General features: G+C 50.5%; 1 protein-coding gene and 1 long non-coding RNA gene across 2 annotated transcripts in view; one reads left to right on the forward strand and one right to left on the reverse strand.

The window, feature by feature from the left end:
* Positions 1 to 255: 255 nt before the first annotated feature.
* Positions 256 to 14,392, forward strand: part of PKP3 (plakophilin 3) — a 40,367-nt gene continuing 26,230 nt past the window's right edge. The window contains exon 1 of the mRNA XM_006275059.4: positions 256 to 437. Coding sequence (XP_006275121.3) covers positions 369 to 437 — 69 coding nt within the window. The 5' untranslated portion in view covers positions 256 to 368. The remainder of the gene's footprint in view (positions 438 to 14,392) is intronic.
* On the reverse strand, positions 2,782 to 9,210 carry LOC132248671 (uncharacterized). Its single transcript, XR_009459988.1, has 2 exons — positions 9,008 to 9,210; positions 2,782 to 7,715 (listed from the first exon to the last, which is right to left on the reverse strand). It is a non-coding gene; the product is annotated as an uncharacterized LOC132248671 (long non-coding RNA).

Below are 14,392 nucleotides of genomic sequence, written 5' to 3' on the forward strand. Positions count from 1 at the left end.
AGGGAGCTTTGCGCAGCAGGTCAGGACAGCTCAGAGAGCCCCAAGAAAGTCCTGGCGCCTCCCCAAGGTCTGCCTTCCTATCCCATGCCAAGGCGCCCTAGCTGCCAGGCTCCACCACAACCCCAGAAAGTACAAACTTGGCTCTGAGGATTTTGCTTTTGAAATGCGCACAACAAAGGCAAAGCAACCAGTTGGATAACATCGGTGGGCGTCACCTGCTCCCCACTCCCAGCCCAGCTTGTTCCTGAGCTGCACAGACACAGCTCCTCCACAGCTGTGCAGTCATCGTCATCCTCCTGCCTGGCTGGGGAAAAGGGATCTCTACCTCCTCATTGGGCCCAGGGACCTTGGCGGCCCCAGGCCACAGCATGTGGGAATCGGCTTCCATCACCAAGGAAATGATGCAGGGCAATGCACACCCTCAGGCGCCCAGCAGGGTATGTCTCCCAGGCCCTTCTCTCCTCTGCAAAGCGGTCTGGTCCTTCAGAGGGTGGTGATGGTGGGGGTTCAGTGTGTATGGCATAATAGTAGGTGCAAGGCTGCTCTGAGCCCCAGCCCACACAGGAGCACGTTGCGGCTTTATGCCTGGACTTTGCTGAATGAGGTGGGAGGTCAGTGCTAACATGGGTTGAGAAGCTCTTGGGGACACCTGCTGCCAGCACGTGGGGGTAGACAGGGGCTGAGGCATCTTTGGTAGAGAGGCTGCAAGCCCCCTTAGCTTCCAGCTGCATTGCAGGGGTGACTGGCTGGCATTGATGGCTGTAGACCTGCTTGCAAGGTGCATACAGAGGGAAAACGAGGCCCAGGCTTTAATGCGTTAGCCCAACTTCTCGCTGTCGGTTCCTGTGAGCAGAGGCACTGGGTGCGGACAAAGCCCCTGAGGGTGAGGGCCATTTCCCCCGCAGTGCCAGCAACTTGGGATATTTTCTGTGCCAGGCCTTGGACTTTGCCGCTAGGCCCCTTCAGTTCAGAAGGAAGAAGCATTGTGAGGGATGCCCTGCCCAAGATGGTACCATCCCCTCCTGCCACGCAGCTGCAGCTGAGGTGAACAGGGCTGATTGCTCCATCGGGGAGCAGGTACCGACCTGTGTTGTCCCAGCAGTGCTTGCCTGTGTGGGTGGCTGCTCCCCAGGCGGCAGCAGAGCCTGGCCATCCAGGTCAGCACAGCTTTTGCCCAGGCAGTCGGGGCTGGTGGACAGAGCACTGACTGGCACTCAGCAGACCTGGGTTCCATTTCTGGCTCTGCCACAAGCCTTCTGGGTGACCTTGGTCATATCCCTTTACCTTGTTGTGCCTCAGTTTCCCTACCCATAAGATGAGAATAATGCTACTCAGTGCAGTGCATCTCCCTTGTGAACTGCTTTGGGCCATGCCGGGGGATGTTCTGTATTGTCCCTGCCCCATGAGGAGGGGACAACAGGGCAGCTCGGGACGTCTCTTCTCTGCAGTCCTCGCTTTAGGCTGATATTAAGAGCCAGAGGATGGTACCACTCCAACAGCTGTTTTGCAGGGAATGTCTGGGGGCCATAGGCTGCACCACTAGCCTCCCCTGATAACACATGATGCCTCAAGGAAAGGGCAATGTGGCCATGTGGTCTGGGCAAGACCCAGAGCCATGTTCCCACTGCACAGGGTGAGGAGACTGCTGGTGGGACAGGGATAAAGGTAATGGCATTGTTCTCAGTGCTTCTGGTGGCTTTGCAAAGTAGGACCAGGGAGAGAAGGGAGGACGGAGCACAAAGAGGGGAACACAAAGTGGTGCGATCACAGACTGGGGTGCTGCTCTCTTTGTTCAGGGCTCAGCTGAGGCAGCTGTTGCAGGAAAGGATGCTGCTGTGGCAGAGGGACCCAGCTTGGATTTGCCTTACAGGGAGACTTTTTTTTGCTGCTTCTCCTTTGCTGCTCCGGCTGTAGGTTCAGACCAGCCCTTCTCTGAACATGGCTGTGTTCCCTGACTGCTGTGGGTGCCTCAGCCCGCCTGGCCCACAGCGCAAGGAGCTGCACGACTGCTCCACCCACCTCATCCCACAACAGCAGCAAAAAAAGCTTACCTTCCACTTAGGGGTGAGGGGCATCTTCCTCCCAAAGTGACACTGGTGCATCAACCAGGGTTTGTACCAGCCAAGATTTTGGGCCAGGGTCTGGGACTGGCTCTGTTAGCTGTTCTCACACTAAAGCCAAGACTCCACTTGTGATCCCAGGAGAAATTCAGCTGCTGGCCTCAAGGATTTAATTTGCTGTAAAAAGGGAACCCAGGGCTCATGTATTAGCTCGTGACAGGGGTTCAAATCCCAGCTTTGATAAGAGTGGAAAGGGACTGGGGAGAGTCAGGGAAGTCCTTCCTGGGCTCAGGGCTGGAAGAGCCAAGTGCACTGTAGTTGAGGACAGATGAGCCTTGGCACTCAAGTAATGAGAATGGGACCTGAGGAGGGGGCAGGTAGGACTGCAGGGTGCTGGCAGAGCTGAGAGGCAGCAAGAGGGCTGCCCCTGTTGTTGTGGTGCAAACGGACTGGTGAAGAGCTAGGGGTGATGGTGGGATAATGAGGGGGTGGGGGGCTGATCAGGAACAAGCAGGGATGCTGTGGTGGAGCAAGGGGACAGCTGTAGAATAGTTGAGGGGCTGCAAACAAGCTGGCAGTGCCTTGGCAGAGCATGTAGGAGGAAGCCTGCATACAATCTGCTGTGTGTCCTCACTGGGCTGGTTTCCTGGGGCCAGCAGTCTGTCACTTTTACAGGGTCCATTAATCCACCACCAATTTAAGCTTGAAAGAAAAATGGTACTTCACATCCCAAATTGGTCTTTAATCACGGTGCACTGACTAGTCTCAGGCCCTCTTGGGAGCAAGTTCCATCATCCCTGCCCCATGCATGCTCCAGCACACTGTCGTCCGCTTCCTCCCTGGCATGCACTGCAGCGCTCTTGCTTGCCATGACTGGGTCAAATTGGGCTCTGCTTCGAAAGGCACTTAGAGTCATAGAGAAGTAGGGCTTGGAGGGACCTCAGAGGTCATTTGGTCCAACCCCCTGCCTGAGGCAGGGTCATCCCTATCCACAACATCCCATACAAACATAATCTAAACTCTACATAAGACTATCCTCAACCCTAACACCCTAACCTGCCACAGGGAAAGCAGGGGAACCACAGCAGTTAATATCCTGCTTCTATAAAATATTGTCAATGTACTATCAAGAGGTCCCAGGTAGCAGTGTTGGAAAAAAATCACTCCCTGCTTTAGGACTTACAGCCTCTCTATCCCAAGCTCTGCCAAACTCAGAAAGGAAAGGACTTTGGGATGGAAAGGCATGTGGTGACCAGAGAATACTGTTCTTCAGCCTATTTGGCCAGGGGTAAATAGAGCTCAGGGCTGGGTGGGGGTTGCTCTTCTGGGCTGCCCAAAGTGTCGTGCAGTGATCACTCCATGCTTTATTCTGCATCTGGTTCCATCTGGCTGTACATAACCCCTCTAGCTCCTTGGGGAAGCTCGGCCCCTAAAGGTGCAGTCCCCAGTGCCATATCTTCCCTTCCAAGCCAAAACAGGACTGGAGCACGTAAAAACCCACCAGCCAGAGTGCACAGGGCACTCTCTTTGTGACTACCATTTCCCATCGTAGATATGTATTGTCTTGTTTTCATAAGTTGGTGGCATCTCTTACATCCCGGATGATATAGCATCAGGTTTGCTTTGTCTCTCTTTATACCTCTGCCAGTCTTTGGTGATTTCAGGTGTTTGTTGGAGAAACATCACCTGAAGAACAACCCCAGCCTTGTTAGTGTTAGCCTGTAATTTAACAGTGCTAAATAAGATCAGTCTGACTCTGAAATCCATTGGAGTAGTAGGCATTTGATTGTTACTGTACTGCTTTCCGTCAGTCTGTTGGGTTGGGGGTAATGAGGACTAGTGATAACATGGCCAAGCTCAGGCATCTCTGCAAGCAACTTATGTTCATGCCCACCAAACTATGGCCCATTGTCAGACAGTACTGTGCCAAGGATACTACATCTAGCATGGTCTTCACATGTACAATCGCTTGGTTAGCTGTAGCATCTTCTAGCAGAAGTAGGGCTATCTCAGGGAAGGGAGGATAACACTTGGACAAATAGATTTTCTTTCAAATGATGTGAACAAATCTATGCCTATTTTGTTCCAGTGTGGCCAGTTTTTCCTATTCCACAAACATGGGTTTTCCCTGTGACAGGGCCTATATTTTTGGCTTGTGAAACAGGCCTTAACAGTTTCCTCTAGCATTGCAATTATTTTGTGTGTAGTGCATTTGGCCCTCCCATAACTAAAGACATGAACTTTTTTCCCCTCCATAAATTAATGTCAAAGCTGCCTTCAGCATGACTGTATTGACATACTGTGTTAGCACCTAAGCCACTGCTCTCCATTTCTGACCACACAACAGTAAGGGGACTGTGCCATTACTTGCCTTGAAGGCATGTGAAGACAACTTGCTTTTACTTTTCCAGTGACGGTATCTCCACGCTATGGCCTCATTATCTCACTTTTTAAGTGTCTCAATCTCATTACAACGATTTGCATCCCACGTCTTTTGGACACCTTTGCCCAGTGATGATCTCAGTGTGCCAAGTCAGACAGCTAAATAAAGTCAGATTTCCCTACCTGGTTCACTGTTCACAGGAATCTAGATGCCTTCCTGGTTTGGTGGGACAGGCAGGTCAGTGATGGCTTCAACCTTAGTGTGATTCCTCTATACACATTGTGCTAATCCCTCTCTTGCAGGTATGACCATTCCTTAGCACAAAGTTTATATTTGCATTTGTGTAGCTCAGATTGTTCAGAACCTCTGGTCATACTCTTCTACTGTTTCTCCCCAAATTGAAATGACACTGTAAACCTCAGCACTCTCTCTCCCAGTTGAAATAGCTCAGGCACATAGCACACCCAAATGGCAGTTTTGGAATATGCATAAACCTGTCCTCTGTAGGTAGAAAAGCACCTGCTATCATCTCAATGGCAATGCCAGCATAAAAACTTTTATAACATAACAAGTCCATCAATATTTTTCCTCATTTTAGGTAGTGGAAAATGTTCCCCTTTTATATATTTATTTAATACTTTTGGGTTCATACATAAGCAAGAGGTTGTTTCTTTGCAATATGGGGGCACCTGCCCACTCTGCTAGTTTCTTTACTTGCAGTATGATTCCCAGAGCAGCAAAGCCAGTTCTGCTCCTCTCTTTAGCATCTGCTTTAGTGCAAAGGGAGCTTTTGCAGGGTTAGGAATTGTGGCACAGTCAGTCTCTTTTGTCTTTGTTCTCTACTCTGGGAATTTTCCTCTTCTCTGATCTGCTGACCACATCTTACTCTGACAAATTGTCTGCCATTGCGGTGGCAGGTCAAATGGTCTTGTCTCCTCTGCTCTGTAACTGTGGCATTTGGTGCATTTCTCCCTTTCCTTTAGGGACTGTGTGGCTGTGGTGTGTGGGAGGGATGAGACCAGATGGTTTTGTAGACCCTTTGGACAAAATGTTGCCTGCAGAGCATGGGCACAGAGGCCCAGGAAGCCCCTTCCAGTCCTGTGTTCTTTTTCCAGGGAAGACGCTCTTAAATTCTTCTTTAATTTTTTTCATCTCCTGCCCCATTTAAGCGTGGTCTGGTTTTTACTCAATTTTAGGTGCTCTTTTCCCTGGTAGAATTACACACTGTATCTCCTGCAACTTACGTTCATCTGCATGTTGAATTCTCATACCATGCTGAGCTAATTCACACTGAGGGCGTAAATCCCAAGTTGTAGCCATTCACTTTCTACTACCCAAGCTTTTCCTTTTAGTGTCACTGACACTGGTACCACATTGGCTGCTCCAACAGAGCCCACCTTAAAATGAATAAACATCTCATTTGTTCTTGGATTGACTCAATTGTAGCTTTGCCTTCTGCTGCTATGAAGAGTTTGTTTGGGCTAGTGGAGCTGTTGTCTTTTATATGCTGAGCACACTCTTTAGGTGCTTGCAAACCCTGCAAAATTATATAATCCATTGATGTTCTTGCAACTTTTCCCAGATGTCGGGCAATATCTTGGCCTGAGTTGGTGTCTGCAGTGTGTGTAGTTTTATGTGCTGCTGTTGTTTGACTTGGACTTGGAGATACACATATGTTTCTGTCTCAGGTCTCTCTTGCAGTATTTTGGGATCGCGATCATGTCTACCGTGTTGGAGCACTGTCTACCCACCAGGTGCTTTTTTTGGACCGGGTGACTTCTGTGACTTGGCAAATTATAGTTGCCTGGTCAAGGGTTCCTTCTCTAGTAATCTTTCCCTGATTGGACACAACACACTTATTCTGGATTAAAATGACTAAACTCTGTGGTAAAAGTGTAACGGGCAAATGAGTGGAAAAGTGACAGCGGCAGTGGCCAAGTCCAAGTGCCTGCCACCCTTTTCTAACCCAAACTGGGTCATTCCAGCCCGCAGCTGAAAAGGTTGCTGTATGCTCTGGCAGCTGCGGCAATTAAAGCTGCCACCACTCTGCCACTTTAAAATTTCTGAACTACCAGGGAGCCCCGCAGGCTGGATGACACGGTCCATCACACCGGATCATGCCAGCATGAGGTTGGCCCATGGCTGAATCCAGCACAGAGCTGGGCCAGCATGAGAGGTTGACCCCACAGCAGACCACATGCTAGATCAGACCCACGGACCGACCCCGCACATAGGATCCGGCCTGCAGCCCCATACCCTTCGTCCAATCTTCAGGGCCAGTTGGTTGGGCGATGCTGCTCTGGACAATGTCATCATCACAGGCCAGATGTTTGCTGCCTGCAAACCTGGTGTACCTAGTGGCCAGGCCCTGTAATATCACCTGCTGCCACAGCCAGTTTGACAGAACTGCTCTCATGTCACCTGCCCGCTGCTTGGAACTGAGTAAAAAGCCAGATACATGACTCTGTAGTAATCATGATGTGTATCTGAACCCAGCGTGTTTTGTTTAGGATCCTAACAGAGATTTGTTTTTGCTTTTTAATCAGGGATCAAGTTACTCCCCACAGAATTGCAGGATTGGCTCTTTAGCCAGTTGCTGACTCTTCTAGGGTTTCACCTGTTTTCTATGCCCTGTACTTCAAATCCTCTTTCACATGGTTCATTCCCATGGGGATGGTAGCACTCCTCCAGTTCCATTCAGCATTGTTAGCCTCCTCTGCCCAAGTGACCGGAGAACCATTAAGCACATCTGCCTGCCTTTGAACTGGTACTCATTGCTTCCACGTTTTTAAAAATATATATTCCATGTTCCGGGTCAAGTCAACCAAATCAATTCCAAATCATATCAATTGAGCAGAACTCAATCGTTCCAAAACCCTTTCTAAATACCATGTATGGTGCTACAGTTAGTGAGTATCCTTCATCCCAGGCTCTCCCCCTGGGACTTCAGATACTCCCAAATCCATTGGCAGTCATCTTATATGCAGGCCTAAGCCTGGAGGCCTTGGGATTCAGATACTATCACTTGATCTTAGTCCACAAGACACTTGATCTGAGCCAAAAGGCCAGAAGCACATACTCTAGCACTGCTTGGCTTCCTTCCAACTGTTTTCCAAAATGCCTGGGAGTTCAGGCTCTGGTGAGGCTCTTCATTGCAATGGTCTTCCAGTCGGGGTATTTTCTTAGTCCGTTTCCTCCTGGTACCATGTGATGTGCACAATCATTCAGGGCTTGCAAAGGGTTTGCTCTGCTTTGTGTCCAGTTCTGTCCAGCTGTGGATAGCAACAATAGCTTCGTAGTGCCTTGCCCAGAATCTCTGTCTGGGAACCTTACCCCATAAAGTTGCAGGCCCTGCTACCCTACATAGTCTCCCTGCAGCTTACAGCCCCAGGTGAGGTCTCACCGGAGAGGTACACCCCACTGAGGCCACGCCAGCATGTACCACGCCTGGCGGCCATAGGCCGATTAATGCACAGGCCAGCTGGGCACAAGCCCAGGGGCCCCTACCAATTTGGGGCCCCAGCATCCTCATCAGCAGGGAAGTGAAAATGGGGTTTTAAACTGGGCTCTTAAAGTGAGTAGAGTGCACGCCTGTCTGAGTCTATGTGTGCAAATGTCTGTGTGTGTGCCTGTGTTCATGTCAGGGAGAGTGTGTTTGTGTCTGTGTGTCCATGTGCAGAGAGTGAGTGAGAGTAGAGTGCATGCCCATCTACATGCACGCCTGTGTGTGCATAGCTGTGTGTGTTTGGCCATACTGGGGGAGGGAGCTGGGGAGCAGGGAGAAGAGGAGAGCATGTGCCCCTCCACCCCCAGCCCAGCAGGGTCCACCTAGCCTCCCCTGCCAGCACCAGGAGGGGAAGGGGCCAGGTCCCATGGGGGCGTCCAATTTTGTGTTTGCCAAGAGCCCCAGTACCTCTTAATCCACCTCTGCTGGGTGCACTATAGCACCATGTGTCTTGGGGCAGATGCAGCAAGGAGACCATTAGTTACTGGGCTGGCCTCTGGTTGGGATGTCTGGAGGTAAGCTATGGGGGGATCAGAGTACACTGCAAGAAGAGAGGTTCCCTGTGCAGTGGTCCATCCTCTAGGATGTGCCAGGGGAACTTGGCTGCCCCAGCAGCAAACATCCCCAGCTCACACCTGGCCTGCTCACTCCCCAGAAGAGAAGCTGCTGGGTGGGAGCCATGGCAGCGTTGGCACACAGTGCTGCCTCCTGCTGCCTCCCGCAGTGCTGAGAGGAGGAGCTGGGAGGAGCCTCCATCCACAGGAATTTGCCCTGGGAGGGAGGGGGGAAGTGTGTTGACTGCCAGGAAGCCTCTCTGCAGCAAAAGGCCAGTGCCGACTTGTGCTGGGAGAGTTACTGCCTCTCTGAGCCCTGTCCCTGCCCCACCCCAGGGGAAGGCTGGGATTCACACACTATCATAGGCTGGGGGGGAGGAACAGCAGCTAGGGGTTGTAGATGGGTCTCTGCCTGCAGAGACTTACAACTCTGTTGCCCTGCTAGAGGGACAGTTTCTTTAGCACCGTAGCAAGGAGACAGGAGACAAGCAGTGTCAGGTATTACCTTGACCTTGGAGCCGCGCCAGCGGGCTGAGAACAGCAGTGCGTCTGGCTGAGTAATCCCCAGCAGCTGCTCTGCTCCGGGCTGCTACGACTCACTGGAAACTTGGAAGACTCTCAGAGCTGGGCCCGGATGGGAACTTCAAGGAGCCATTCCTCCCCTGGTCCCCCATTAGCACCCATGTCTCCAGACTCCCCAGCAGAGCGCTTGGCACCTGCTGGCTTTGAGGCCTTGGAGACAAATGTCCTTGACAGTTTGCAACCCAAGGGCCCCCTCCTACCCCAGGTGCCCCTCCCCTACAGCCCTGGGGCACTGCGCCCAGCCCTGGGAAATACTGCAGAGGAGAAAGGTGGGGCTGCAGAGAGGGATCCCTGAAACAAGCCCTGGATTAACCCTTCCAGCCCGAAGGTAGTGCACCTCTCCCCATCTAGGGGGTGGGGATCCCAGTAGGGGTTAATGAAGTCACTGAAGATTAGATCATCTCATCCCCCATCCCTTATGCCCACACCATGAGAAGGCACTGGGCATGCCTTCCTAGCTGTCCCTTTCTGGGCCATGTTACAGCTTTTCCTGCCTACTTGCACCCTAGCTAAATTCTGGCTCAAGGGAACTTGGGTCTTGCAATATCCTGTGCCAAATGTCCCTCTTCCAGGTAGATCTGGCTGTGTCTTCACCATCCTCCGCTACTGATTTCTGTGAGTAGGACTGGTCACAAACTCCTCCAAGACCGTTTCAGGTTGGACATAAGGAAGAACTTCTTTACTGTCTGAGCCCTCAAGACTTGGAACAGACTGCCACCAGAGATGGTGCAAACATCTACTCTGGCCTCCTTTAAGAGACATTTGGGTGTTTATCTTGCTGGGATCCTTTGACACTAGCTGACTTCCTGCCCCTGGGGCAGGGGGCTGGACTCAATGGTCTTCTGAGGTCCCTTCTAGCCCTAATGTCTATGAAATCTGTTCTCGTGGTCAGGATGGGTTTGGGCACCTTCCTCTAGCCCTCAAGACTATCCATCTCCCCCCCAGGGAGGTCACTGTGAACTGGAAGGAACCTCATAACTCTCATGAAGTACCCTCCCACTCCATCAGAGAAGAAAGCACAGTGGGTCATGGGACATGTCCAGTCCGGGATCCTGGTCTGTGGTGAAGAGTGGGGGTGTTAGCCTTCCAAACTACAACTCCCAGGAGGTGGTGTATCACCATAGGGAAATGCACCTGGTTTGGCTGGGCTATTCTTTAGCTGTTGTAGGCTAGCGCAGTTGGCAACCTCTCTGCTAATATTACATCCTTTCCCCTGCACCTCTACCATGAAATTGGTTAAAATTGCTGTGCCAAAATTGTAGCCTTGGCTGTCTTTAATTAAGGGCATGACAGGGCTACCTGAATGGAGGCACCAAGCTGGGAAGAGGGGATGGAGGCTGAGGGAGCAAGTCAGGCAAGACGCTTGGGTGGAGTGAAGGGAGGTAGACTGAGCGCCAGAGGTAGAATGAATAAGGCTTTGCAGGGCTGTTGCCCCTTTCATCTGAGGATCTGCAAGCCACTCGGAGCCAGGGGTTGGCGTCAGCACACCCAGTGTGCGTGCATTCCTGAGCTGTTCTATTTTTTTATTACCAACGCTTGTAGATTGTGCTGTGGGGTGCACTCATGTTCACATGACTAGCCCAAAGGTGGTAACAGTGAGTCAGTGGCTGCAGAAGGAAAAGTACCCCAGTGTCCTGGCCTTCAGTGCCTTGTGCTAACCATTAGGCCCCGTTGCATCGGAGAAGAGAGATGAGGGGAGGTGGCTGAGACTGTTTTCACTGTTTTCCTTTGTTCCTGGATGTTCATGTCTTGCTCTTAAGAATAAGGTTCTGTGACTGCTTTGGCCAGCTCCTCTTTTAGGCCCTGAAAGAAGTCCCCTTCTAGTACCTCCATGGAGGCTGGGCCCATTCTGGCCCCAAATTTTTTGTGTTTCAGGAGCTCTAGAAGGACGTTGTCTGTCAAACTCAAACTTGCTTTGCAGGAAGAGCTTTGAGGGACTGTCGGAGTGGAACCCCTGGGCAAGAGCAAGGATGGTTCAGGATGTGGTTCCCACATTGGATTGGGTTGCAAAGGCTCCCTGTGGAGAAGCGCAAGGGTCAGTATCGCATAGGCAAGCTCCTGTGAACTTTTCAGGGGTGGGGAATTCAACCCCTGGATTTGGAGTTCGCAAATAGCAACCAGACCCCTGGAGTCGAGCACTGAGAGGTCCCCAGCACGGATCTGAATTTCCATTCTGTGAAACGATTGTCAGAGGAGTCTGGGACCCATGTGTCAATCCATGTCAAACCCTGGAACACTCATGCTAACTAGGTTTTACTTGTTTGGTTTTTGTCGCTCCATCAGCTTACTTGTTCTCGGATAAGCCAGCAAGACTTCCTGGAGAAAGTGTGCTTGCTGATGGATACAAATTTCTTAAATTAATAAATGATCAGCCACAGACCAACCTTTCTGACCTTCTTCAGACCTCATACATAAGCATAAAAAGCTGTGTCCCCAAACTCGCTTTTTTTTTTTGAGGTCACTTTTAAAATTCACATGACAGCAAATCCAGATAATGCCCTTACAAATGTGTGATCAATCTGATTGACCCAGAGCATTTAAAAATCCCAAGACTTGGCTTAAAAAGCATGAAATTTCAATCAGAATAAACATGGGCTTCTTATGGGCTTCTTGTAATTTGTCTTTTGGTTTTTTGAGCCAGCAGGGACCATATTTGTCACGCTTTTCTCCACAGGTGCAAGAAGAATTTACATTAAAAAAAAAAACAAAACAGATCAAAGCTAAGATTCTTACATAGCCCCATGACTCCAGAAGATGGGGCTTTCAATACAAACCATTGATCAAGAGGAAAGGTTCATTAATATAGCCTCTTAGCTGCTGGCCACTGTGCACTGTAAGATATACACGACATTTTTAAATCAATGCTGCGTGATAATGTGTATGCAGAATTGAAAAATGAAAGGAAAAAACACTAAAAGATCCGAAGTTAGTCCTAAGATGCACCTGCTAAGGCAAAATAGAATGGTAATTGGCACAGGTTAGGAACACATTGCTTCATTGTGAGCCTTTCTTCCAAATGCCCTGAGAGTTGCCACTGGTGTGAGGGGGTAGATCTGCAGGGGAGGCATGGTGGGAGTATGAGGCCTGGGAGCTCCCAGCTCAGCACCTGACTCACTGGCTGGATAAGTCACCTCTTTGTGCTTCAGTTTCCTGCTTCATAAGTCCCGGATAGCCCATCCTTGCCTTCCAAGGGAGGTGCAGGCATCCTTAATTAGTGTCTGGGGACCATTAATAGCAGATTAGTCACCCAGGTTTTACTAGTTGGGTGGGCAGAGCAGTGGAGCTATCCTGGGCTAAATAGGTCTTTTCTCATCGCATTTGAAAAGGGAAGTAGGGGTAGGCCTGGCTGTTAATACTTGTCATTGTAACTTTTCTGCATATCTGTAGTATCTCTCATCCTGCAGCATGTGGAGCATTGCAAGCTCCACTTCTGTAGTGGAGGCCTTTCAAGGGACAAGGGCTCTCTGGAAGTGATGCTGAGGGGAGCAAAGCAACTGATCTGGCTCTCTGGCTGGAATGGATGTGATGTGCTTTCCCTGTATCACAGCAGTGCCCTGCATCTGCACTTTGTTAGAGACAGCCTGTGTCCCACAGAGGTGACTGTCGAAACAGGCAAGACAGACCCAGAGTGGCTAGGCAGAAAAGATGGTTCTCCCTGGGTTTTAGCTGGGCCCTGACTCAGATGGGCGGCATTAACCTGTCCTCGTTGTAGGTTTCCATCAGCATGTGGGCTGAGATTGAGTGTAGGGAGTATTTGAGGTCCCAGACTGAAGAGTGGGATGAAAGATGCTCGCTGGTTGTAGTGCCATACATGGTGTTTAGAATGATTGTGTTCTGCCTGCTCAGTTGATATGGTTTTGTAACAATTGAGTTCTGCTCAATCAATATTGCTGGGATCCTTTGACCCTAGCTGACTTCCTGCCCTTGGAGCAGGGGGCTGGACTTGACTTTCTGCCCCTGGGGCAGGGGGCTGGACTTGATGATCTTCAAGGTCCCTTCCAGCCCTAATGTCTATGAAATCTATGACATCTATGAATATGATTTGGAACTGATGTGGCTAATTTGACCTGGAACACAAAACATATTACATAAAAAAAAGAAAAACAAAAACGCAGCCCTGATTGTAAGTGCCAAGCACTTGGAAATCAGTTCCTTTGGTAGCTTGCCCAGGCTCTCCCCACTCCACACCAAACTCCTGACACCTGGGCTAGTGACTGAAGCACAGCTCCTTGCTGGGAAACCATGTGCACCTAGGTTTGATGATGCACCTTCCTTCTGCCTGGCAAGACACCCTGCCCCTGGTGTTGGCTGGGCATGTTAGAGCACGGGGGAATCATTCCTGGTGGCTGAGCTGGGGCCTGAGTGGTCAAACCTGCTTTTGAGTGCACTTGGGTATTGGAGGTGCAGGTGTCTGAGGCTGACCATGCCCTAGCAGTCTGCAGGTGAGGGGATGGGCACTGAATGGGGGCTCCTTTCCTCCCCAGCTCCTGGATGGTTTTATGAGACCACCAGCCAGGGATTTGAGCAGTGGGACTGCTGATCATTCATGGCCCATCTTGTCATGTGTGTATGCATGAGATAGAGTTAATTTGGCACGTGGAAGAACCTTACCAATCCCTGCAGCCCAAGCAGTGGCACATGTCCATCACCAGCACTCGCTGGGCACGTCTATATGAGATGCTAGCAGTGCAGTAGCCTAATAATGCTGCACAGTAGCACATCACAGCACAAACAATGCTAATACTCTACTGTGCAGTATTATTTGGCTACTGCACAGTAGTATCACTTAAAAGGCATTCGCCGGTGCTTCTGCACAGTAACTCTGGTTACTGCACATTTATTTAGTACTTGATTATACAAGTGGAGTAAGTGGGAAGGGAATTTGGCCTGTGGCACATAGGGTTTGCCCTCCTACAGCTGCCAGCATGGGCATGCTAAAGAAGTCCAACTCTGACCCCTCTCCATTCCTTGCCCTGTGGTTTCATGTGGGGTCAGATCCTGCCAAGTGAAGGGAAAGTTTGACTGTTTCTGCTCCACTGCACGGCCCCCTGAGAACTAGCTGCATTAACCCGATTCCCTGGCCCTTCACCAGCTAGGAGGGGGCTTGCTGGTTTTGTTGCCCTGGACAGGGGAAACACCATTGATCTGGGTCCATGAAGGCAGTTTTCCTTAAGCGCCCGGAGAATAACTGTTCTTCTGGTGTGGTTTAGTCCTCACCGAGGTATTGGGGCTTAAAGCCCACTTTATGGAAATGGGAGGCTCCTCTCTACCTTGCTCCTGTGGCCATATGGCTGAGGGCAGGCGAAAC

Source organism: Alligator mississippiensis, chromosome 2 (assembly GCF_030867095.1).
Source record: "Alligator mississippiensis isolate rAllMis1 chromosome 2, rAllMis1, whole genome shotgun sequence".
NCBI classification, from domain to species: Eukaryota; Metazoa; Chordata; order Crocodylia; family Alligatoridae; genus Alligator; species Alligator mississippiensis.